Raw genomic sequence first — 26866 nt, forward strand, 5'->3', positions numbered from 1 at the left:
CTGCAACTGCTCTAATAGATGCTGTGGGTAGAGGAGCTTCCCAACAACTCCAGACTATCAGTGGGAGAGTTAATACCATATTTACCTTTCCCCCTCCATCCCCTTTCCCCTTGTCCAGCCCGTGCTGCTCTAAGCAAGTGGTAGGAATGAAACAACCACAAACCAGACCCACAGTCCTAAAAATAGTGGCACTAACAGGGGCACTGATCTACATTACGGCTCTCGACGATTGCTAAGAGGGGTGGAGCTGGACAAGGTTAACTACAGCTGGAAATGCAGCAGTGTCTCTGCCGCAGACCGAGCAGGGCAAGGTGAGCAAAGGGCTTTTTGCTTTATTGGTGTATGTCACCGCGCTGGAAAGAAAGTCCTCAGCACTTCTCAGGGGTGTAGCCTGTGGCTGTGTCAACACTCAGTGACATTTGTGCCGCGAATACCTTATTTTTGCCCAATGGAAGGCAATTACACCCTGAAAGACATCCTCACCAGCAAAACCCCAGGAAGATTGGAAAGCAGTTGTGAGAAAACTGAAAAAAAAAGGAAGATGAAGGTAAAGCGAGAGGAGGAGAACATGAAGAAAGGAGAGAATAAATGACAGAAGAAGAAGAAAAAAGGCTGGTGAAAATAAATTTAGAAAGCACCTCGTTTGGGGTTTGCAGGAGGTGACTCAGCGCCTGAAGCAGATCTGAATTCTCCTTCTGACTTGGCTCTGGCTGGCCGCGTGCCTTTCGCCGCGCTCTATCTGAGTGTCTTACCTTGCAGGGCATCCAAGAGGGCAAATACACTGCAAAGCACAGGCTTTATAAATCCTCCAGCGGCAACAGCGGTCAAATGCTGTGAATGAAACGTAAAAAAAAACCACTGAGGGTGAGATGGGAGGAAAGGCAGGAACCGAGGAGCAGAGGAAGGGTCAGGAGTGGAAGAGCGAAAGGAAGAGGGGAACAAAAGGCTAGGGAGACCAGCCGAAGGAGGGGGAGAAGCTCTTGGAAGTGAGGTTAGCTGTTGGTCAGAGTGACTAGGTCCTCTTGCAATGGCAGGGGGAAGAGCTGAAGCTGGTCCCGCTGTGGAGACCGACGCTTGCAGGCTCCCCGCCGGCGGCACCTCTGCAAGCCCTGTCCCGGGGCAGAGGAGCTGGGAAGCCATGGAGGCCTGTCACAGAGAGGTTTCTAGACAGGAGGAGCGCCTGACGTAGAAATGCCCATCGTGCCCCTCCGGCCTGTGCACAATCAGGACGGGGAAGAAGCGGGCGTCGTGGTAGGTCGGGGGGTTTTCGTTGACAGCCAGCTGGCTGGAGTAGGAGCAGCACCGCTCGTCCTGGCAGCCCCGGTCCGCGATGCTGCTGCTGCGGCTCCTCCAGAGGCCTGTCCTGTGGGAGCCATGGACGCGGCAGAGGGAGAAGCGGCTGGTGTTGAGGGAGAGGCGGGAGTGGCCACTGCAGCTGTGGAAAGCGTGGCGCGAGAAGATGGAGGAGGTGCTGGAGGCACGGTTGCAGCGTTCGCAGCCGTGGGGCGTTTCGCCGTACTGGCACACGGCGTAGCTGTTGTAGGCCAGGGAGTCGGCCAGGTCCATGAGCATGGCCTCCGAGTAGCTGGGGATCAGCTGCCGGTTGGTGCAGATGTGCCACTCCAGCTCGGTGCTGTCCTGCGTGGCGTCTCGGGGCATGCGGTACCGGTACAAAGGCTCCTCTGCCGCCGTGGGTGCCGTGTACTCCAGGCCCAGCAGCTTCTCCACGTGGTAGTGGACGTAAGCAGTCCGATACTCTATGAGCACCCTGAGCGGCCACGAGATCATCAGGATAGCTGCCACCCAGAAAGCATAGTGGGACACGTACCACGGGAGGTGATCTGGGTCCCCGTAGGCCATCATAAGCTCTTTAAAGTCCACGTTTTTGAGCTGCATGCCTTCCCTCACCTCCATATAGTCATCCAGCCCCTCGATCTCCGTGAAGAAGTGAGCCCTCTGAGTCAGGTAAGAGTTCTCAGACTCAATGTTGGCAAAGCTGAAGCACTTGGTGAACCTCAGCTTGGTGGCTGTGTAGCTCTCCAGGCCCAGGAGCTCCTTGGAGATGTCCTTGTATCCACAGTGAGAGTAGTCAAACTCAGCTTCAGCCACGTGGGTGTTGACCCTCTCGTGGTAGACTTGCGTGGTGGTGTAGGCATCGCCGTTGCGGTACCGAGTCACCTGCCGGGTTCGCCGTACAAAGTGGTAGCTGATGGCCTTCCACCAGATGCACGGAGTGGCTTGCTGCATGCGGTTGATGCATTCGTAGACGCTGTCCACGTCCGCCTTGTACTGCAGCTCTCTCTTGACGTGGCAGTGCCAGCACTCCACCAGGTACACCACGTACAGCATAGAGAGGAAGGCCAGCGGGATATAGACGTAGCCATCCGAGCACGGGCTGTCATGGTAGATCATGGACTTGCCCTTGAAGGAGCTATCGAAGCTGAGCTTGGTGACCCGGGCCAGTTGACACCAGGCCACCGCACCCAGGCAGCCGTACATGAGGATGGAGAGGAGGAGGCATTTCCAGTGGGACTCTCGGCACATGCAGGCGCTCAGGGACTGCTTCACGGGGCGTTGCTTCAATCACACCACCCGCCGGGGAGGGGGAGAGAAAGACAAAGAGAGAGCGAGGAACCCGTCAGTCACCCCACTTTGCACAACGCACGCAGTGACCGCGTCTGGCTTTGCTCTCGACGGCCGGAGGACCGGGTCACCGCCCTACTTAATATAAATGTGAATATAAACAGAAACACCGTGCCAGGGACAGAGGTCTCTGGACAAAACTCCTTCCTTGCTTCCTCCTGGCTCTGGGGAGGGAAGTTGTTCGCGCGGCAGTGACTCGCCGTGCCCGCACCCCGGTCAGACGGGCCCCTGCGCAGGGGTGAGACGGGTCCCCATCTCCTTCTCCCTGCCTGGAGCCAGCACCATCTACACACCCTGCCATCTTCTGAGGCCGAGAGGGCTTTGTAGCACCTGAACCCCCGAAAGCGCGGGGCTGTGGACTCACCCCTTTGCTTTACACGTGCCCAGCGCCTGGGTTCCCACACGGTGCTGCTGGGGAGGCTCGGGAGCAGCGTCCGTTACAGAGCTGCGGCCCCACGGGTCGTGCCAGCACAGGGGGACTTCGTGGAGCTGGAGCTGCTGCCTGACTCAGAGCTGACTCACACCCAACCCTGAAACCTACCAAATGATCGACACCATTTTTCTTGGAGGTGAGCCATCAGGAAAATTACTAGATTCAAGCACATTTAGTTGAAAAAATTGTCAGGATTACAGCACGGTGCAGCATAGCTTCAGGCTGGTTAGAAGACTAGCTCTGACCTAAAATACCTGAAAGCTCGAGAGTAGGAGCTAAGGGTATATGCGTGAATATTTAAAACGTAGCACATCCCTCTCTTTCAAGTCCCAAAGTCAGGCCGGGAGTAGAGCCGGAGTTCGCACTCTCGTACTCCCACTGCATCCCCTGAGACGGTGCGATTGCAGTCCTCACCCCAGCCATGGTGCAGTGAATCAGTTGCATAGTCATGCTACGTTGGGCTATAATAAAAAATGCCAAATCGAGCCAAGCAGCTAGCGGAAACGGAGTTGTCTCCCTGCAAAGAGCAGCAGCAGCATGAGTTACGTTACTGGCTGGCAGCCGCCCGTCTGTAGAAAGTGCGTGAAGGAAGACCCCCCGCTGCCCTGATAGGTAATGTGGAGGGCTGTCTGCATCCCTCTTGTTACCGCCAGCCTTTGCCACCCCCCTCATTCTGAGGAAATGACAGTGAGAAAGCAGATACACACGGATATTCATGCATCATCGTGCCCTCTGCCGAGCCCGATTTCATGCAAAAATAGAAGCACGTTGTTACTCCTTCTCCCAAGGGGCCACCTCTAATGCATCAAACGGCTCCGTAGATGCCAACAGATGCTAGGTTTGGGAAATGTCTTCTCTTTCTTTCTCCAGGGATGAAGTTCTTTCCTAGTATAGCTTATCTCAGACCCACAGCAGTTAGGATTCAGTAAGTAATCTTGAACCAGCAAGGAATTTAAAGAGCAGCATCTTATGACTCAGGAAACAATAGCATGGCACCACTAGGAAGAGTTTACTGTCTTCTCGACGAGAAGGAAACACCGGCATCTAACCTTGCAGGGCTGTAAGGTCAGATCTAATACTCCTCTTTTTTTTTCTGGGACAGAGAACCACTTCTAAGTAACGATAGAGGGGTTTATGGCTTGCTGTGAGCACAGCCAAACTAGACTTCATGGGGTTTGGTTTTGATTTCGTAGCTTCTAATCTGACACTGTGTAAGTGCAGAGTAATTTTATTGATTTTAGGGAGCTACACCAGTATTCATCTGCAGGGACTAAGGGCAGAATCTGGCCCCTGATTCTTCCTGATGCATCCAGAAGGAATCTGCAAAGAATTTCTATTCTTATCCCAAACCTTTTGTATATTATTCTGGGCTGTATTCTCTTTACAGTGGCCAAAATGGATGTAGAGAAGCTAAGTGTGTTATAAAGGACACAGTACGTAACCTTTCTGCAGTGAAAAGACCTTAGTGTGGGTAAGAATAAGGCTGTTTTCCTCAGCCTTTTGCAGGAAACCTTGAGGAAAGCCACAAAGTGGCTTCAGGAGTCCCCAAATCAGCTGAAAAATAACTATGGGAGTTTTGGGGGTGAATCCCTGAGTCTACGTGTAGTCATGGAGAGCTTCATCTCTTGAAACTCTTGCAAGTACCCACCGCTCTGTCCCAGGGCGGTTACTGCCCCAATGCAGGCTTCTGCCCCAGCCGTACACTGGACCCTGGGTCAGAGCCCCAGGCTCTCCCGACTCGGGGGAACTCCACCAGGAATCACTGTCTTCTATTCTTTGTCTCTTCTTGACACACAACTAGAGTTTTAAAGTGCTATGGCAATGCAAAAATATAGACTGTAATGAAGAATTGCAAACCTCTACCCTTTTTTGCCCCTGAAGGTTTTCTGAGGTGAAGAAAACTCTAAAAATGAACATCTCTACTCCAGTCACTGTGCAGAAGAAAACAGCTGGGCAATATTCTAACACAGGAATTTTAAGTTCACACTCAGGTTTCCACAGGTACCTCTCACGTAAAATTGCATATGGTTAATACTGTGAAGAATGCCAGTGGACCCAGCAAAAGATGTCCAGCAGTCAGTTTTAAGGTGAGTGCTTAAGTACTCCATGCAGCACCAGGAACCCCAATTTTTTCTACGACTTGTTCGAAGTGCTGTCAGCCTGGCCCTGGGCACAGCCATGCGAGAGGGCTGTCCCACGTCAGTTAAGGCACTGTTTGCCAAAGGCACTGCAATCCCCACCTTCCCTTTATCTCACTTCCCTTGACTAACAACTTCTCTGCTCTCTGCAGCTCTGTGGTTCAACTTACAACCCACAGGTTGGCTTCTGCCCAAGGGGTGATTCAACCAGCCGTGCTGGTTCGGGCTATCAGTGGCCATATCGGAGCGGGCAAATGCCATCTCCCCTTTGGGGTAAGAGATGGCTCTGGTCTCACCAGCACTGGGCTGGGCTGGCAGCAGCTCAGAGGCTTGCCGACCCAAGATGACATTTCTACATGCATCCTCTGGAGACACTTCAAAAATGGTCTTCAACCCACCGCACTGAAAGGGCTGGATCACTCCGAGCCAGGTTACCTCCACTATTCTCACTGCAGCCCGTAAAAGAGGCAGCTTCTCTCCTCCTTGCATTAGTGAAGACATGCAGCCATAGAGCCCACTGCCACATCTCTCTGATTCACACACCTACCAGTCCAGTTCAGCAGGGCCTTCGTGTTCAAAACCCTTTGGGAAAAACACGATTCTTTTCTCCTGGCTCTTCTGACCCACTGTCTCATACCCTCCTTTGTTCCTAAGCAGATCCCACTCTCCACAGGTCCTTGGTTATACAAGGATCCCTCTTCCAGGGTCTACCCCCGCAGCTGTCCCTCCTATTTCAAGTTCTGAATATGTTCATCTGGCCTATATCCCTTTATTTCTCCTTCCCTTTGCTGAAATAATTATCTAACACAATTATACTATTAGAAACACTATTAGAGTGTTTGTAAGAAAGACACGAAATAGAACGTAATTACAATATCAGACATTCAAAAATCTAATAAGGAAATGTATCTTTCCATCTCTCTCTGCATAACAAATTCATAAATATGTTAAACCAGTCTTTATTAATTAACATACCACCTTCTGCAAGCATGGTGTTTGTGGTACTATGTGGAATTTTGTCCTTTCCGTGCAGGGTGTTTCAGATCAAAACAGGGCAAGCTTGTATTTCTGGCTGAGTACAATAAATGCTTAAGGAAACTAATAATTTCCATGATAACTTGGGCCAGCCAGAGAACGGGAGTTGCGTCCTTTGAGGAATGCTGCGGGATCTGTGTTGTTTTGATGTGGAACAAAAGCATAACCCCTGGAAAATGTTAATAGAGAAACATAATTGAAGAAAGCAAAGACAGAGAGCCTGACAGAAAGCCAGAGCCAAACAGAGACTGTCCCAGCATAGACGGAGACTCAGTCACCAGGCACTTTGCCTGCGAGCTAGGACTGGCGGATTTGGGTCTCTAACCCAAATCAAGAGAGGCCTCCTTCCTCTCCTGCGTGTTGGGGGCTTTGCTTTGGGCTTTGATTCCAGTGTTGACCTGAGAAACCTCCTGAGAGATTAAACCAGACACAGGTTGCCCAGAGAAGCTGTGGATGTCCCATCATTGGAAGTGTTCAAGGTCAGGTTGGACGGGACTTTGAGCAACCCAATCTAGTGCAAGATGTCCCTGCCCATGGCAGGGGGGGTCAGACTAGATGATCTTTGAAGGTCCCTTCCGACCCAAACCGTTCTGTGATTCTACAACCACTTCTGTGAAGAGGGATGGCTTTGCCAAATCAAATGTTTTACCCAAAAGGTCCCAACCAGCTCTGATGACAGTACAAATTGTAAAAATCTCCTGTTTTGGATGGAACGCTGTGAAGAAGCACAGCCGAGCTGTCAATATGATTGTTTATGAATTTCAAGTCGTGTCAAAAACACACGCTATAAATAACATCTTGCTACGCTCTGGCATGCTGCTGAACAGCTTTCAGAAGCCTCCCTTCTCATCACACCTGACTGGATTGGAAACTCCTGCTAACTCTTACCCAAACTATCCATAATCACAAGCCAAAATTCACTTTACTCTTCCACACTTAAAAGCAACAACAACAAAAAATTTCCCAAATTCTTTGGTAGATCTCAGCACGGATGAGGAAAATGCCACGGGCGAGAGGTGGCACCTGTGGGGAGGGCTGCGGGTGCCCATGCTGGGGGCCTTGCGGAGAGGGACAAGGTTTGGGGACGGCCCTGCCCCAAGCCGTCCCTGGCTCCAGGCAGTCGAACCCGCAGCGCTCTTCCGTGTTTGCATTGGGGTTTTTTGGCCCATCATTTCCAGAAAGCTCAGGCAGAGCAAAGGATCTGTGTACCACGCAAAACAAAGAGCCAGCTCCACATCCTCCCATGGTCTGTTTTCTGTCTGGTGGTGTGGAGCCTTCCGAGACACTAAATGATAGATGCTATTTAATTTGTTGCTGCAGTTGCTGGAAAATAGTCTGGAAAGCCCTAACTGCCAACGGAGAACTGGAATTTCAACTGACACCTGTAGCAGACAGGAGTTTCCAGGCTGGCAACATTTCGATTATTTCTCCTTCGAGAAAGTTCTGTGCAAAACTTAGTTTGCAAATGATAAAACATCCAGTTAGTGGCTGAAAGGGCAATTGCCTTCAAAGACACCCTCTGGTGGCAGATGCCCAAGATCAAAAGCAGGTATGCAAGGACTGGCGTGGAGCCTCCCTTGCGCAGGCACACCCACCCAGCGCTCGTCCTGGTTCAACAACAGCCAGGTCGGGTTCTGGCTGCGGCAACTGTAATTAAAATCATTAAAACGTGCTCTGTGTTGTAGCAGCGTGCAGATTTGGGCTGCTAATCTCGCATAGTGTAAAGGGGTGGAGAGAGAGCGGAGGGGGAGTGCACAGCCCGGTACGTCCCCTGCTTAGCAACTGGAGCCGAGCGTGCTCTGGTGGCAAGAGCAAGGGGCTGGTTCTGGTTCTCTGACCCATCCCTCGACTCCTTGCAAGCGACCAGCATTAAGACACAGGCAGGTAAGTTGTAGCTGGTAACCATCCTAAGTGAGCCTGCAAGCAACTGTATTGGGGGTGGTCAAGAATGCAGAAAACTACTCACCCCCCCCAACCCTGATTTCTCCTTAAAAGGCACATTTGAAATGTCAGACTGACACTGAAGAACCAGAACAATGTATTTCTGGGTGACCAAAGTGTGCTTGTGTCTCTAGGTCCTAGGTCCCTTCCTCCACAGGTACAAAAGAACTAATGAATATCCTGGGGCGCAGGCTGGGCGTCTCCACTCTGCCAAGCGAGCCCCCCCATTAGCAGGAGGAGGAAGGGCCACACTCGGAGAAGCCCAGATGGATTCCACCAGCCCAGGTTTTTGGGTGCCTAACCTGAAACTCCGGTGCCTCTGTTTTTCCAGTGATGGCTCGCTGTTTTTGCTGACCTCCGGATACGAGTATACCTGAGAGCAGGACTCCCCCACTAGCCACGTGGCTGTCCCGTGGCGATGGCTGGGATACTTCCGATACAATAAACACCCAGACGGTTCTTTAGCACTTACAGGTAGTCACAGAAATTTCTCCTATTGACTTTGCGGGGCTATTCTGAGTCAGGAAGGTTCAGCTTCTATTACAACCCAAACTAGATTTACACCTTAAGGCTGGGAGACACTACGCCTTCTCTCTGTAGCTCCTGTATCGCACAGGCAATGCAATTTCGTTCTACAGTCCTACGTACAGCCCAGTAACTGGTGGTTGGTAAAAGCTCATCTTCCATAAAGACACTCTGCTTTAGCTGCTAGACTAAAAGAAATGAAGAACCTGCGGTCCCCTTTGTAATTTGTTCTGGTGATGAAATTTTACTGCCATTGTAATTCTGTCTCACTTCAGCCCCCATTCATAGCAGTGGGGATGCCCATTCTCCGGGTGATGAAAGACTCCTTTCATATGCTGTCTTCTCTCTATGAAGATACTTCTCCATTCTAATTACGACACCTCTCAGCCTTCTTTTTGACAATTTAAATGGGTCAAGGTCTTGAAGTCCTTCACTGCACAGCCTTTTTTCTAGCTCTCTTTGGTGCTCTGCTCTCTCTCCAGCACCTTTAGATCCTTCTCAAATGTGTACCCTGCAAGTAGACACAGGACTTCAGCACTTATTTCACTGGCATCATATCAAAACATAAAATCACCTCCTATTCCCACTCATTCCCCCTTTTTACTGTCTCCAAAAGTTGCATTAGTAGATTTTTGCCCAGCACCACGCCGGGAGTTCGTGTTCAACCACTCACCCGCTTTGCTCCCAGGTATTTTTTGAGACACTGCTACTGAGGACAGCTGAAGGGTTGGCTGCACTCTCCACCTCGAAATGTGTAACTTCAGATTTGGCTCTGGATTGAATAATGAAATTATCAAATGAAGCAGATCCCTCTGTAGGACTGTGCTCGCCTCATCATTACAGACCAGCCTGCTAATGTTTGTGCCATCTGTAAATGTTACCAGCAGTGATTTAATGCTTAATTCCAGTGGATGGTGTCAAATCTGGTAATTATTCCTGCAGAACTCTGCCAATCTAATGGCTAAATACCCCATTAACTTATACAAGACAACTGTCTTCATAAAGCTAAGCGTCAATCAAAAAAACAAGGCTGTGGGCGTTACGAGGACACCGAGGTGCTCCTCACACTTCCAGTGCTCTCTGCCAGGAGTAATCCCACACGCAGCTCTAGATACAATGCTAAGAGAAACCCTCCCAAAGCTTCGGTGGAGCACATTATCACCTACCTTGCTGTGTGCTATTCTACTCCAAAAGTAGCTGTATGGCAACGTGGGCTTGAAGTATCTCTTCTTTTTCTAGCTGCCTCAGTACTGCCTACGGCATGCAAATGGTTTCGGTGACAATTACAAACCTCTCGTTTGAGTTTCTGATTTTGACTGGCAAAATAAATTTGAACGCAAAGTTGCCAAACTGATCCCAATAGAGGGGGAGAAATAGACTGTGAAGTCCAAGGGAAAGAGACCAAACTATTTCGGAGTCATAGTCTTTAAAAATTTGATATATAATTTTGCCTTATGCTTACTATTTCTCCGTAGCTCTCTATTGACAAAACGGCTTTTTCCTCTTCTGTCAGGCTTCATGATTCTGTCTCCTTGAAAACTCCAGCATGAGCTGTATAAGCAGAAAATATGCTGCCACAGCATGAATTTATTCTAATGTCTGTTTTGTAGACAGTTTGGGGCCCAAGTTTGACTGTCTGTGTCTGGTTCTCAGCCAGATATCAGGGTTCCCCCATTTCAAAAGCATTAAAATTCTCCTTCGGGGAAATCATGCCAAAAGTGTTTCCTGTCCTTATAAACCCCACGTGTAAATGCGTTTGCCCGTGGTGGCTGACCTCAAGAGCTGCAATTTTGCTGAAGCAAAACGCTATCATGTCTAAAGTGAAAGAATGAGAGAGAAGAGAGGGTAGCGAAGACGTGGCCCGAATGGAAATAGAGAAATGAGGGGGAAACACGAGGGGTGGGATGAGGTGGAGGACAGAGAAGGATAGCCTAGACATGCTCCGAATGCCCGTGCCACCGAGGCAGGGGAAGGGTGCCGGCAGGCGAGGACGGAGGCGAGCAGGGGCAGGAGGGAACGGGGCCCGGAGAAAGGACCCGGGCGAGGATGAACGGGGGAAGCACCGAGCCTGACAGCACCATGTGAGCCAGCGCTCCTCCCGGCCCATCTATGACCTGGAAAGCGGTACTCCTGAACGGCTGCTTTCTTGCTGCTTCTCCAAAAAAACAGATCTATGCCCCTATCTCCTCCCCACAGCCTGGGGGGTGGGATAAGGTTGTGCTAAATTGGGGCAGAGACTCCCAGAGAGGTGACAGCGTGGTGGCAGGGCTGACGCTGCAGCTGTGTCTCAGCGAGATGTGCGGCATCACAGCATGCTCCTGCTCTCCGCCAAGACCTGGCTTCGGGGCTACAGGGTGACTTTATCACTGTCTTCAACAACAAAATGACCCCACAGCTCGGGATTACTCATGTGAGCAAAGAGTCAGTCTCACCTTTTTCTTTTTTTTTTCTCTCTTTTATTTAGCAAGAATAATCTTCCTGTCCATGGGGAAAAAAAGAGTGGGGGAAAGACTGACACAGAAGAAAAGAAATAAAAGCAGAGAAGCAAGAACAAAAACATGGATAAATTAATGCCAGTCATAATTTCATTTGTCTCTGCAGATTTATACAAGTGATGAATATATCCTAAGGAGACACATGAAGGGGAAAGAATAATCAATAACCACAAGTCACATACTTTGGCAGGTGGTGACCTGCCTGGATGAAAGCAGATTTTTGTCTCTACCTACGAGATCTCTTCCATCCTGATCAAGAGAGGGCAAAATATTCCACCTCCCGATGGACATGGCAGGACACAACACAGAGAGGACCACTGAGTCCTTGCTAGGCAAGCCCTAGGCTCTGCTGTTAACCATAACTGAGGTGAGCTCTGTCACCAGGACCAACCTCTGGTGCTGAGAAAGGCTTCACCATTTGTGCAGTGGACAAGGATGATGCAAGAAGAGCCAGGAGATCTCTACCCCCCTTCCCCAAGCAGCCACAACAGACGTGGGTGCAGATATCACCTCCCAGCTCCCGAGGTGATCCTGCTGAAAGACTGGCCCAAGAAGTCTGGGGTGACCGGGGAGAAGACAACTGCAGGAGAAAAGTCAGAGTACAACCTCTTATTGCCTTCCAGGCCCACACAAACTCCTAGGTCAGATACTCATCAGTGCGGTGAGGAAGGAGCCTGCAGGGCTGCACTAAACCAGACGTCGGTGTATGACGGGCAGATGTGCTCCTCCACCATGTGATCCAATCTGGGCACCGTATGGGGCATCGATAATAAGGCCTGGTGAGGGAAAAGGGAGATATTACAACAGTCACCTCATAAATTCCCTCCTGGGGATCCTGAAACAAAATCCCTCCTGCCATCCATCTCGAACGGCAAGAAGCCCATTACCCCTAGCTCACGCTGAGCCAGTAGCAAGTGCTCTCAGCGTGGCTGCCAGCACGGAGAGAAAAGGAAATATAAGGGATAGAAGGCAACAGAAAAAGCCACTTTGCATCAAAGAGAATTTCCCTCCGGTCCTTGAACATGTAGCACATAGGTTGCTGCATGTATGTTTTGGATGCACCATTTGCTCTTCTGCCACGAAACTCCTGTGAGAATGAAAAATTCCTGCAGGCAGGGGCCGTGACGTCAATGCCAAGCAGAAATGATGTTACTTGGTTTGAAAAGAATAACCTGCACGCACTCCACGTGTTCGTAGCATCACTGGCTCAGGCATTCGCTTCGGCAGTTGCCCTCCTGTGGTGAGCAGGAATCGCTTGGTTTCTCGTGGTTTAAGTCCCTGCAGAGATCTAATCTCCTCCTTCCATCAACGGAGCTGTCAGAGGGAACGTCTCAGGGTGGGAAAACGGACAAAATGGTAGCATTAAATTCTCTCCCCAGCAGAGCCTATCGCAAGGACAAGACAAACCACGAAAAGGCACAAATCTTGCTGATTCACCTGAATTTCAGATGCTAGGACCCCCCTGAAGTACCATACAAAGACGGTCTGTAATTTCACACCATTCACCCGCATGAATTCAAGCCACCATCTGAAGAAGAGGAAAACAGACGTCAGGACAGACGGAGCCTCCAGTCCTCTAAAATCTCAGATTCAGCAGTAGCTCCTGCAGGATACTTTTGAGTTCTTCGAGCAGGAATAAAGGAAATCCCAGAAAAGAAAGACATTTGGATCCCAGCCAATATATATGCCGCACATCGCAGCAGGATTGGGAACGCCGCTCACTAAAACACACGGGTACGTATGCGAGCGGTGTGAAGAATTTAGCCCTAGCCACATCTGCTGGTGATGCTCCAAGGAAAGCCGTGCAGTTACATCTTCAGCGCCAAGGAATCCTAGCAACAAAGTGGTCACCATTTGCAAAATAGAAATCAGGGTTATTTTAGTGGCAGCTTCCTCACGAAAATGCTACACTAACAAAATTATCCCTTTTCCCCCCAAATTGCTGATGTTGCTGCCACTGGCTTTCGACTCAACAGCAACACAAAGAGCGTATTCTGGGGGCAGAGGATTTTTCCCAGTAATGTCAATGCTGGGAATGAGTTAATTGGGAAAGAAAAGCTGGGATTTGAGCTGCCTCAGAGCAAGTGAGTAGCTCCAAGAATGGTTCTTTTTCCTTTAAGCATACCCATCAGACGTAGCTCAGATTCCCCACTCCCCCGCCTTGAATATCGGTGGTTCCTAGTAGACACAGGGTAAATTTTACAGGTATAACGATGTGGTTTACCTCAACGCTTATCAGTCAACTGATAAAAGCATCACATATCCTCACAAAAGCTCCTGGGATGCAGTTCCCAGCCACTGCCAGATTAGCAAGACTGATTGGCACGAGCCATAGCTGGGCCGCTCGGTTTTTTTGCAGCTTGCCTCACGCCTAGCCGGCCGCTTGCCCCCCACCGCAGCCAGCGGCCGGCCCCGCTGCACAGAAGGTTTCTGGGCAGGTTCCCTTGCCCCTGCTCCTGCACTGCAAAGAGCTCCTGGAAGAGCTGACGGCAGCGTCCGTCTGTCCATCCTGCGGCTGCAGAGTGACCCTCACCTCGGCAGGAGCAGGCTCCAGCGTGCTCCAGCCTGGGAAAGCCAGACCCAGCTCCCGGCACGCTTGGGCAAGCCGCAGGTGACACAGAGCTACCACGGCCCCCGGCGATCAGCTAGGTGCAACTTGCTGACGGCACTGGTGTTACCGGCGGCTTCGCTGACACGAAGGGAAAACTGACACCAGCCAAGGGAAAACAGGAGGGCTGGTGGGACCAGCTCCCATTGCTTCAGTCCGGGAGGGATGGAGACAGCAGGGAGGGGAGAGTAGCTGCTGCTGGCCTCTATCTGCTTGACAAACTCCCAGTTGGGTTCATCCTGTAATACCTATTTCGCACCCACCTTTGCTCATAAGATGCAGCTCTCCAAGGGTGGGAGAGGAGCGAGCAGCGGGAGGAGGCTGGCGGTGCTCGAGCGGGTGTATTTTCTCCTGCGCCGTGCAAAGAAGCAGCCTGCAGTAGTGGACGTTAGAGCCAGTGGTCCACTAAAGCTTGTCCCTTCCCAGTCCTGGGTCCCTAGGGTCGCAGGTGCTCTCCCCATCCTTGAAGAGCGCATGTCCTGTGCTTTAGCGTTCTCACCATTGCCGCAGGTCCTGCGTGTCCTGCCCGACCTTCCCTCGGTCTCAACATGGGGAAGTGAGGGACTGACCTGGAGCCAGGCTGGACAACAGCCACAGACCAGTTTCCCTTGGGGGGAAAGCAGGGAGCCGGGAGGAGACAGCCTTGTGAGGAGGAAGCCCGAGTTCCTCACCAGCTATTTGCAGCCTCATTGTTGAATGCCGCTGTTTAGAGACTTTGCAAATGAGAAAAATAGTTCATTATTATTAATAGCATTTAATCTTTGCTTACTCTGAAGGTTCCTTGAGATTTAAATGGTGGAGAGAAACATCTCTCAAGTCCTCAGAAGAAATATGATCCGGGACTGATCCAAGCTCCAGGGAAGTCAGGGGAATTCTTTCAAAGGGAGCTGTGACTCAAGCTTTGTCCAGAACCATGAAGTTTTATTTTCATTCTCACTGTTTTGCAAAGCCGTCCTTTTACCTAGTAAAACCAGAACAAGGTGGCTCTGTGATTTGACCTCTCAACCTCCAGCCTTCCCATTTCCCACGTGTGACCTCCCAGTCGAAGCCTGCCAGCCAGACCTCAGCAGAGGACCTGCCAGCCCTGCGGTGCCTGGCTGCAGCCGCGCCAGGTCCCTCGCGCTGCTGAGCTGAGCATCCCTCGCAATAACACCCAGCCACTGCTCGGGCTTCAGCTGCTCTGTCAGATTCAGGGACGAGTTTCCCCGTCTCCGCACCTTTTCAAAGACAGCTGGGACCTCAGTGCTGTCGTTTTTTTTATAATGGTGCTCCTGTTAAGATAAGGTAGTATCCCAGCAGCTAATGCTTCCCTGTGAGAAAAGAGGCTTCATCATAAATATCACTTCTCTCTCCCTCTTGCTTCTCTCTTCTCTCTCTGTGACACATTCTGCAATAACATGTGACAGCACAGCAGGTGAAAACTTCACTGGAAATTCATTTAAACACCTAATGGTTCAAAGGCATCCTGGGAGCCAGGACACCTGGATTTTATTTCTTGACTTGACTTTGACCCATGGCATGGCTTCAGCACACCTTTTTATACCTCCCGAACACACTGAAAAGATCGCATTTATAAAGTCCTTTCACGTAATCACCGCAGCGGCCGTCTCCGGGAGGGCGTCTCATCTGCGTGTGAGCTGTTGCATCCTGCCACTCCGAGCACCAGGGAACCAGGGGATTTAGCTCCTGCCCTGACCCGCTGACAGACCGTCCCCTGCGGAGGACCGCGGCACACCTCAGCCCTGCAGACAGTCATTCCCACCCTTCCAGCACATGCCCTCACTACACCAGGTCCTGGCACTTCTGCCACTCCAGGCAGCCACGAGGGAGTTGTTCTCCATCTTTTTGGTCCTCAGAAGGACCTCCCTGCTGGCAGGATCCTACAGGCAGATGCTACCACCCCAGCCTCGGTGGTGCTCCGTGCTCCCTCTGCCCATCGCAGGGTGGGGGAGATGGCACGGCTTGTACCTGTGGGCACTCAGGCTCTTCCAGCTCTTGTCCTCCAGGACACACCATGCTAGTTTGCAAGAGCTACTCAAAGTAAGATGCCGATGCCTCGTGCTGAATCATGTTTGTTACCACACTAATCGAATGTTGTACTCCACGATTCCCAGTCCAGCTCCTAAGGGCAATCAATCACATAGGTATGAAGAAGGCCTCCAGCCATAAATGCATGGCCACAAATCCCTTCTCTCCCGCAGCCAAATACGCTGTGACCTGCAGAACTCTCTAACTGATCCCATCCACTTCTCTGGCAAGGTCAGGTTATGCAGGCTCCACATCTACAAGTCACCCCAATTGCCTACGTTAGCTTCCTTGCCAGGAGCGTGACCCTTCGTGACCGGCTCTCTGCCCTTTGCTGTCAGCTCCCGCCCTGCCGGTCCCCGCTCTCACCAGCCAGCTGTTCCCAGCCCCCCTCTTCCCGACGCCCAGTATTACCAGTCTTTCCTTAACAAGGCCTCCACTCGCTGGATGCTGAACTGGGATGTGCAATACCTCAGCCATATAGAAACGGTGCTACATGTGAGTTGGGATTCCCTGTACATTATTCACTTGTTGTAAAGTCACAGAAATTAAAAGCTTGGGCATTTCATGGGGCATAATCCCCTCCGTCCTCTCCCAGTAAGCACGCGTGGTACACCAGACACCACTTCACAACCTTAACTCCGCTCCGGGAAAGCTGCCAGCCTCCCGATGCTGCCGAGCTGCCGGTGCCGCACGCAGCCCGAATCCTCCAGCCTTCCCACTCGCCATCTGTCCTGCCCGTTCCAGGCACCTTCCTTCCTCGCTTTTGCAGCTGCGGACGAGATGTGCTGCGGGCAGAGCGGCCGGTGCTCAGGGAGGAGCCGGCACGGGCAGCTCTCGGAGGCTGCCTCCACCCCGGACCTGCACCGTGGGCTCCTGGCAGAGCCCCTGCCGGCTGTAATACCTCGTTGCTGCCCTCTGCGCTGCTGCTTAAACGAAGTCACCCCGTTATAGTTTTGGGTAGTTAACAAAGCCGCTACGACAACTGTGACCTCAACAAAGTTTCATGATGCGCTATTTTTAACTTTACAGTTTTTAAGCTCAGAGGAGCCCAATGAATTATCAGAGTCTGAAAGTGAACTCTTGAGCGAACTATATTTTCCATGATTAGAACTTAAAAACTAATTAACTACTTAACCACGCTTTTCTGAGAAGTAGAACTCCTGCTGTCAGTGAAAAATCAAACACAGCCTTATCTATAGTGTCACGACAGTGTCACTGCAACAACTGAAAGGGCCTTATAGTGCTGACGATAGCTCAGCAGCCACTACTTTTGGTGTTAACTCAGTACCATGTGTTAGGACACACCTAGAAACAAGTCCCACTCGCTATGGACTACTTGGGGACATTTCACTCTTTTTAATCTCTGTTTCTGCGGTGTCCCTGGTCACTAGCAATGATTGGAGCTATTTTCTTCCAAGGCGTAGAAACAGATGAGAGGAAGCCTCGTGCTCTGTTCCCAGGGAGAAGATACCTCCTACCTCACTCTTGCAATGGCTTGCACTGATTGAGAAGCATCCTTGGTATCCACTCTTCCCTTCTGGAGGGAGATCATCCCCTGGGGTCTCCGAAGTGAGAAAGGGAGAAGAAGGAGAGTACTTGGGGCTTCAAAACTGTGCAGACCCATTGCTTCTCCACTGGTTTCAGCTGAATGTCTGTCCACCTGAGAGAACAGCATTAGAAACCACGTCTCGAAGGGACCTACCGCCGAGTCACCTAGTCTCTCCTTCTCCCAGGAGGCAACATCTACGTACTTAACCGCTGTTTGCCTAAATTGTCCTTACAGCCCTTCAATGATGGAGCTCCACAAGCTCCCCAGTTGCTCCAGCTCGACGCTCCATTAAGAAAATTCCCTTGCTGGAGGGAATTGGGAATGTCAGCCAGAAGGAGCAACTCACCTCAGTCTCAGCCACGGTGGCGACGGAGCACTCTCTCTCGGAGAGGACAGAAGACTTTGCCCGTAGAAGCCCACACAGCTGGAGCCCAGCCTGCCCTTCAGAGCTCAGACACATCCATTTGATGTTTCCTATCTATATTTTTAAACTCTTGACAGCTTCTCGTGTAAAGTACAGAGAAGACAGCCAACTTCAGGGCACCAAGAACAAGAACAGACACGTGATCAGAAGATAAAGTGGGACAACGAAAAGAACAAAAGCAGAAAAAAGATGTGATGCCTCAGCATGGATTTTCTTATGACAGGATCTGCAATGCAAATATTGCCTGGAACTACAGGATCATGAAAAAAAGCTTTCCAGTTCCTCCGATGCCACTACTGCCGGACTTTTTCCTTTGTCTCTACGAGGGAGACCATTTGGATCAAGGAATGAGATGCACTCCTCGGTTTATGTCTGCTGAATGAATAGGCAGGAGGGGTAGAAAGCGGCTTTTTCTGTTTGACTCTCACTCAAGAGGGGGAATATCGTGCACTGCGTAAAAAATAACTGTTTAGGCAATCATACTCCTTTGGGATGGTGACAGTCTTCCGCCAGGCTAACCAGTAGCCATCACTCAGGGTGTTAGCCGAGCAGGTCTTTTGCAAGAGGTTTGGAAGAGCTGCGGGGAAGGAAAAGCAGAGCTTCCCTAGGAGCCACGTCCCACATCTCCTGCCCTCCTCTGGGCAGAGGCCACCCAGTGCCCTGCGCAGCTCTTGGCGGGGAGGTTCACAAGGGAAATAGCCCCTCTCTGGAGACTGGTACCCAATGGTCCCTCCGCAACTTCTGCTTAAAAGGTGGCAGGGAAGAACATTAACTTCTGTCACAGGCCCTGTGCCCCCTCTGCCCTCTGTCCCCTGCTCCTGGGTTCGTGTCTCTTGAGCACAGAAGCCTTAGGGATGACAAGAAGCCCCTGAGGTCGCCAGAAAGGCAGCGGGGAGCAAACAGGCTCCTGCAGATCTGCGACGGAGCAGGGTTCATCAGATCGTGGGGATCTGCTGGTGGGGAAAGTGCACCGACAGCAGGCCTGATAAACCCGAGAGGGTCGCCTGCCTCGCTTCCCCCCCCTCCCCTCAGCCCCATGAGTACGCCTCAACCCACAGATGGAGACAATTTAAAGCTACCCAGTCTAAGTTATAAAGGGCTTTATGCCCGATGTTTTCAATGCCATAAAATAAGCCTCGACAAATAAAATAAACGTGTTTGACATTCATATTGGGGAAAAGGGATAAAAAAGCTGGAGAACTAAATGGAGCCAATCCCACAAGCAGAGGGTGCCTCTCCGGTGGCGTGCTTAAGAGGAAAGGTCCCAGCTGTCTTTTGACTTGACAGTCTCTAAAGCTGTAGCCTGCAAACAAGCAATATATATGTTTCCTTAACCCCTTGGTGCTGTTGTGACCACAAATAGCACTTTTGAAACAAGCTCCTGTTGCATTTTGCAGGGGCAGTAAGAGGCAGATGAGACAGTTTTAAGCAGCCTCTCTCTTCTGCAACATCTCCATCAGTGAGCTGATGACTGCGGGTTTTAGGAACGTCGACCCATGATGTTTTCCCCCTTTTATTTAAATAGCTTAACTGATTACATTATGTCACGCCCAATTAAAGTTCTTAAATACGGAAGAGAAGATAAAATCAGGCATGGACAACTGCTGCTTGACTCTGCGGTACAGACAAGACAAATACGTATTTCAAAATGTCAAGTGGCTGCTGCTTTCAGCTTTCTTCAGTGATTACTTGGCTATGGTAGCAAATAAATGATGTTTGTACTCACCAGCTTCACTTTCCTGAAAAAGAAAAACAATTTCCAACTAAGTTTTAAAGGTTTAAATATTTAAGACTATTTCCTGATTGAGGTGTAAATTGGCAGAAATGCAGAAAAGTCCCTACCAACTCTTCAGTGTAGGCGTAGGCTGTCACAGTAATAAGTAAGACCAAAAAAACCACCAACCCACAGATTAACTGGGGCAGTACAGAGCAGCAGGTTCTGCTACCTCCGGGAGGAAAGTAAAGCAAAATATATCCAGAGAACCAATCTACAGCAATAACTGCTGAAACATCTGGAAAAACACGTCCTTTACGTTCCCTCCCCTCAAAAATCTTGATTCTTTTTTGCAAGAGTTGATGGGATGGTAAAATCCTACACCACCACCAAAAGCATGGCTGTTCCAGGTCATCCAGCTCAAGCAATCGATAGCTCAACAGAAAAAAAAACCCAAACCAGGATACTGGCAGCTAATCCGAGGGCTTGCTCTGACATTCAGCAAAGTCAGCAGTAAACCTTGGCAGAAGAGGACGAGGGCCGCGGCAGGTAACCAAAGTGCCTCTCTCCTTCCTGCTCCACAGCTGCACCTTCACTTGTCCTGCTTTCAGGAGTAAAAACTCAGACTTCAGACACATTCTCTGTTACTAGCTCAGGGCTTTATCTCACATTGATTTATTACCCAATAAAGGCAATTTTTAGTCAGTGTTAAGATTTAAGCCCATGCATTTGATCTAAGTGAAATCCATAAATGACAAGACTAATAGAGAAGCCCATGAAACGCCCATTTAATATTGGGCATTTAAATGCAACCACAGGTCCAAGTGCAAAAAGACTATTTACACGGAGATGAAGAAAACATGAAGAAAAGACCAATATTGTAGGACTGCAGTGTTAAGATATCACTGTTACAGGCATTTGAGATACAGACTCAAATGTGCAAATGTTTGTGTTGGAACAGAAGAAAAACTGAGAACAGGATGGGTGAAGCAAGATATAATGTGCTTAGCAGAAAGATCAAGTGCTCTCATGTCTAGAAATGGCTTGGATGTTTTTATGGTGGACTTAATATATTGGAAAGCCTTCTGTAGCTCCTGGTCATAGACCAAATAAATCAAAAAATCCCTTCCAGCATTAACCATCTATTGATCTTCTGCAGGGTTGTAATTACATTGGGGAGCTCTACTGTTGGAACAGCAGCTGTATCCTGGATCCAGCCACAGCTCTTCACGGTGAACCGTGTCACAGGTGTTTAAAAAGCAATTGTACAGGAGAAAACCCTAATTTTCACCCATGGAGGACAGTGTTCTCAATCTGAGCTGCAAAGTTAATTTTCTATTATAGATACTTTAAAAAGTGCTATTTGGTTTTAGCCTAAGTATACTGCAGCTTCACATAGGCTTTGTTGAGGCTACCGGATTTTGACTACAGGACCATGAGACTGTTGATGAGCCATGGGACCCGTTAACAGAAGCTTTAAGCAGACTAACTGCACACAGCAATATTCCCGGGTTGCTTTCACTTCTGTTTTCAGTTTTCTCTGCCTGCTTTAAGGCTGCTCTCTGCATCCCTGGGAGCATCTGCATTTGTTTTTAACTCTGTATTATGAAGAAAGTTCAGTCACTTCCATGATTTGCACATGGATTACACGATGTAAATGGCAGACCTGTCAAAACAGCTGGGAGCAAAGGCAACATCAGGTGTAGAAGAAAATCTCAGGCATTCCTAATACAGGTCAGCTTCTGTCCCAAATGTGCAGGGTTGTACATGCATTGTCACTTACTGCCACAGAGCCCTGCAGTTCTGCCTGGCCGATGCCTTGTGGCTCAGGATTTTGTGTCAACGCTCAGACACATCCATCATTCCCTCCCTGTGGTGTGCAAGGCCACAGTAAGCGCTTCCCAGCTGATCTGAAGAAACATATTAAACCGTATTTCCTACAGTGTTCTCTATCGCAGCTTAGGCAACAGGAGTGCTTAGGCCCCGAGGGAAAAGGAGCGGGATGACCTCCTGCTTTGGCCCAAAACACTTGAAAGCCATGGAGCCCCAGGCTGCAAACCCCTTCTCACGCTCAATCTGCCCCTCCTGCCAGTCACCAGCGCCCGGCAGACCTGCAATTTTCCTGACCGTTTCAGAAGTCCCAGGGAAGCAGCGGGCTCTCCTAGGCCAAACCCCAAGGGGCGTATTTAGCCAAACTTCCACTGGACAGGCCCCCTTTCCCCCACTGCACCGTTGCGGGGCAGAGCCGCCGCCCCGAGCCCGGCACCGGGGGGGGGGCCAGCGGCCACCCCGCCGGCCCGGGGGACTCTTCGCGGCCGCGGGGGGGTCCCGCCAGCGGCCCCGGCACTGCAGGGCGCGGCGGGGCACCGCGCACCGCACCGCACCGCACCGCACCGCACCGCGGCTGCTGGCGGCCGCCCCCGCGGCGCGGCTGCAGGTAGCCGGGCGGGCGGGCGGGCGGGCGGGCTGGCTGTGGCTGGCTCGCCGGCTACCCCCGCTCCGCCAACACCCCCAGCCGGGGCACCCTCCTCCCGCCGCGGCTCCCCGGTTTCTCCCCACGCCCGCCCCTCCGCCCCGCACCCCGGCCCCGCGGAGGGGCTGCCTTTCCCCCCGCCCCCGGTCCCCCCGGCCCGGCCCGGGGTGGGGCGGGCGCCCCCGCCGCCGCTCACCTCCTCCCGCACGGCGGCGGCGGCGGCCCCCGGCGCCGGGGTACTGCCCGGCCCGCTCTCAGCTGCCGGCTCGGCTTCCCCCTCCGAGGACATCCTTGGCCATCACCGGCGGCGGCGGGGGCCGCCCCGCCGGGTGCTCCCGGCTTCCTCCACCATCCCAGGCAGGCGGGCAGGGAGGGAGGGAGAGAGGCGGCGGAGGGGAGGAGAGAAAGACGAGGCGGAGGGGGGGGGTACCCCTGCCGCTCCCGGTCCCCCGCCCAGGTGGGCAGGCGACCGCCCGGCGGCTCCCGGCGCGCCTCTGCGGGAGGCTGGGAGCTGCGGGGTGCGCCCTCCCCTCCCGGGGGACGCCCTCCCAACCCCTACCCTCCCCGGGGCGCCCCTTCCTGCCCCCCTTCCCCGGGTGCCCCCTCCCGTCTCCTTCTCGGGGTGAGACTCGCCCCCCCCCCGGGGTGCGGGCCCCCCCCCCGGGGTGCACCCCCACCGCCGGCCACCCCCTCTCAGCGCATCTTCACGCCTCCGCCGCCCGCAGCTCAGCCCGGGTCACCTCTCCCGCCTTTCCCCAGAGCCCGCACCTCGCCCGGGCTGGCGGTGGCACCCCCTCGGCGGGACGCGGCCCGGCAGCAGCAAGCGGAGGAGGAGGAGGAAGGCTCCCGCAGGGAGCAGCCAGACAAACTTGCCCGGCGCCGCCCGGAGATGCCCCGCTCCCCTCCCCGGTTGCTGGACGCCCGCACCGGGGGCAGAAGGCGACGCTGCCGGGACCGAGTCCTGAGGCTGTCCCGGCCCCTCCAGGCTGAGCCGGGGAGCAGCAGCCGCCGCCCCCCCTCGCCCCCATCCCCCGCAGTGAGATTTCTGCTGCCCCCGGTGCGACAGGAGCGTTGGCGCGGAACTGCCCCAGCACCCCGGCCCTGCTGCCCACCTTCACCTCCGCTCTCCCGGAGGAGTAGTTGGCAGAGGAAATGGAGGCACCCTGCTGCTCCTGCCCCTTCCTCCCCTCCCTGCTGCCTCAGCCTTTCCTACGGTTTCATCTGCCTCCAGCACAGGTCTCCCCCGCACAACTGCTGCCTCCTGCAAGCTCCCTGCACTGTCAATATTTCTTCCTCCCGCCTGCATCCTGCGCTCAGCACATCCAGTCATTATCTGCTCTCCTGCTGACCAGGACTGGTGTAGTGCACCATCTTATCTCCGCATGTTTGCTTCATGTTCCATTACAGTCTTTGCCTTGCGAGGCTCGTCTCATTTGATCCGTTTCTCTCTCTGTGCCCTAGAGCAGTATATGTTTTAAATGCTTCATGAAATCTTGCAAACAGATAAGTGAGCACATTTGAAGCATCAACCTTCACTTTAATATTCGCACCTCAACTCCTGCCACAACATGCTTACTGCTTTTCAGGCATGCTGCTCTGGAAGACTCCACTCCAGTTTCAAGGCACTCAGGCTGCGTAAGAGGTTGGTTAGAAGGACCGTAGAGCAGGGAACGGTGCTTGGTGTGTGAATGTAAAGAGAAAAAAGCCCCAAGGCTGGGATTTTGTAGAAGTGTTGGGGTCTGCTATATCTGAATTTCAGGACATTCATTGCATTGGTCAAGTCTTAGGTGATGCCAGATGGAGAAACCCACTCATTTTTGGAGGTGCAGGATGTCCATGAGAAACAACTGACAACCTCCCTTTGCCTCCTATGGCTCTGGATCACACTGCAGTGCATCTACTGCCACTGTAGCTACAGCCGCATGCGCCTTGTCCTTCCCTGATGACAAGTCCTTCTGGCAGGAATGGCTTTTGTTTGGCTGCATCCAATACATACGTGCAAAGTAGTCTGGCTTTTGCTCCTGGCAGCCCTGGAGAGGAGCTGCCGGATGCACATAGTGGAAGGCAATACAATGCAGGTTTATAAACCACATGAAAATGCACATTTAAAATACCCTGTTTCCTTTCTGTAAGTGGCACAATGGGAAACGATCTCTTGGGGATAAGATAGCCAGCGGATGGGCAGGGAGCAGGTCACATCTGGGACACGGGAAGGAGCAGTGAAGAACACATAAGGAGTGCCGGTGACTTACCCACCAAGATCTATAGGGGAAGAGAGAAATTAAAAACCCGTTCTGCTTGGTCAGCCTGTGCATGTTTGTCTGGATGGTTTCAGTGACCTTATATACTCTATAAAACCGGTGTCTGTAGCTGTGCTGAGATGTGATGGAGTCCTGTGGTTAGAGGGGAAATGTGCCAAGCCAGAGAATTGTGCACTGAGAAATCTGGGCTGAACGTTATATTTGTGCCAAATTTTTACTTGCAGGGACTGTTAAAAAGCAACAGTTAAAGGCACCATGAAGGGAGCTAGAAAAAACGGGCTTCGGCGTTCCGCGAGGCAGCTGTGAAGGAGCCCCCCCATTTGGTAAGGCAGAAGGGGGTGACAGTTTTCTGTGCACCGGGAAGGTGTCAGCCAGGCAAGCCAAGCAGCCCAGGAGTAAGAGCATCAAATTGAAAAGCTGAGTCAGACAAGGACAGAAAACAAAGACCTGGCAGAGCTCAGCCTGTCAGATTTGTCTGCCATCCCAGTCCGAATAGCCGCCTCTGTTTAATAAATACGTCTAATACCCACTGGGTTTTGGGGCAGCCCGAACAGCTTCATGAAGGTTTTAAATTTATTTTCATTTCCACAGACACTCCGCTTTTGATATTGAATAACCTGTGATTTATTTCATCTAAACCAATCCTGACTGTTGCTTGACTTACGGCTGCAAGCAGTCCCGGGGTTTGCCTAACTGGCCCTTCCACCTTTAAGGGAAGAAGTTGTCTCTGGGGGTATGTAGCCCCCAGCTGAATTCAGGCTTTTAATCCGAAAGGCACAGGCCTGTACATTTTCCCACCCGCCATGCTGTCAGCGTTCTGCTGGTACCTGAAACCAAGACATAGGAAAAAGCCTAGAGATGAAGGAGACCTGGAGAAGGGAAAATGAAGGTTGCTATCCCTGAGATTTAAGCTTTGGAAATGTCATCTCTCACTTGGTGCCTTTATTTCCACCTCTCTAGCTCCATATTCAAGGTATCAATCTCTGTTATCCAGGTTGCCTTCACAACCTGAAGGAACAGGAGGAAAAAGGAAGCTTGAATTCCAGAGAGTACTGCAAAATCGATGCAAAGAAGCTGATTTTTTAATTTCAGAAATGCAGGGGATCAGTGTCACTGGTATGAGCTGCCTGAAGGGGCTATTTTTATTCTTTAGAAGCTTTTCCTTCTTTTCTAACACAGATTAATTATGAATATTTATGTATACAGCACCAAAATGTGATAAGCAGTTTGCAGGCTGGCTTGCAAAATATGTATACCATATTGCAAAAACTAGCTCTCTCTTCTGGGCTTTGTGCCTGGTCACTCATTCTTTCTAAATGGCTAGCAGAGAACAGAGACAACATGCATTTGCAGCACTGCTGCCTCTATTCAGAGCAAGAAGAAACTGGTGCAGTCAGGAACTGCAGTTGCTGTTCGTTTAAAATCAGCCCCGTCACTCAAGAGCCTGCCTCTGTTAAAATGTTGGTAATTCTTTCTCTGAGCTCGGCTGGGCCACTGCACTGATTTAACGGGCAGAATTTTGTTCTGCTCTTTAGTGAGACACAGCATTTGGGCTAAATTTGCAAAGATCTGGTACCGTTTTCAGATATACCTGGGATCCTGGTGTCTGTCTTTCAGATGAGACAGCTATCAAGGTCCTGAGCATTTCTGGCCATCAAAACTTGCAGAGCACTTTATGGAAAGAGAAACATTAAGCCTTCTGTCCAGAGGAGACTCCTACCAGGGAAATTGCAGTATGATGACTTCAAATTACTTCTGTGCTGCTCCAAAAAATAGCATAAATTAATATATGCTGTTAAGGAACTGCCACATGCTGCCCCAAAGCTGACAGTAATGGAAAAAGTACTTCCATTTCCAATACAGATGGTTGGTTAGTTGACTTATGCAAATAGGCATATTGGAAGAGAGGAGCTATTGCTAAATATAAAGTAAGTCATACTGTCTTACGACTTGTGTGAGCTGCCAAAGAACTACGCAGACTATCCGTAAGGAGCAAGTCCAGTGATTTCAACAGGCTTTCAATCAGGCTTTTAATATAAAAAAGGAAGCGTATTCCTAGTTAATAATAAGCTCTGCCTTTTTTAAATTACAAATTCAAATGTCTATGGGAGTCACAAGTGGCATTTCCTTCACTGTATCTGTTTATGAGTCTGTGTAATCCAAAACATGTCCATTATCTTTTGCAAAGCCTGTAAAGAGAGAACACTGCATTGCTTCAATATTAACGCTTAGTGCAATATTTCTGAATTAAATTGTGGATATAGCAAAAGAGAATCTGTCTGGACCATTCACAAAATGAGCTTTGATATCCTTTTAGTAAGTAAAAAGCTGAAGGGAGATATCAATAATTTATTAGCACTCGGATTACATCCTCCAGTGCTTGTAGTTTGCTGCCTTCTTGGAGGAAAAGAGGACAAAGGCAATATTGTCTCTTAGGTTGTAAAGTCTTTGCATACTCTAATATGTTGGTGCTGACAAAGGATGCCTCATTTTGAGGGGCATTTTGACTCTCAGCGTGATGGTCATAGCTCCAGGGACCGCAGTGGGATGAACCACCAGCCTGTTGTCGTGTGATGCCTTTCCAATTAACAGCATGTAA

The 26866-nt window shown here is 51.0% G+C and overlaps 1 protein-coding gene across 1 annotated transcript; it reads right to left on the minus strand.

The window, feature by feature from the left end:
* Positions 1-1149: 1149 nt before the first annotated feature.
* LOC142083210 (transmembrane protein 151B-like) lies at positions 1150-22295 on the minus strand. The gene is made up of 2 exons (XM_075152448.1): positions 22203-22295; positions 1150-2577 (listed from the first exon to the last, which is right to left on the minus strand). Exons 1-2 carry the CDS (start codon positions 22293-22295, stop codon positions 1150-1152), a joined length of 1521 nt encoding a protein of 506 aa, XP_075008549.1.
* Positions 22296-26866: the final 4571 nt, after the last annotated feature.

Source organism: Calonectris borealis, chromosome 5 (genome assembly GCF_964195595.1).
Source record: "Calonectris borealis chromosome 5, bCalBor7.hap1.2, whole genome shotgun sequence".
NCBI lineage: Eukaryota > Metazoa > Chordata > Aves > Procellariiformes > Procellariidae > Calonectris > Calonectris borealis.

Coding starts and splice junctions, on each gene's coding strand:
- LOC142083210 (XM_075152448.1), bottom strand. CDS start 22,295: ATGTCCTCGGAGGGGGAAGCCGAGCCGGCAGCTGAGAGCGGGCCGGGC. Junction 2,578..22,202: donor CCGCCGCCGTGCGGGAGGAG/GTGAGCGGCGGC, acceptor GTGTGATTGAAG/CAACGCCCCGTGAAGCAGTC.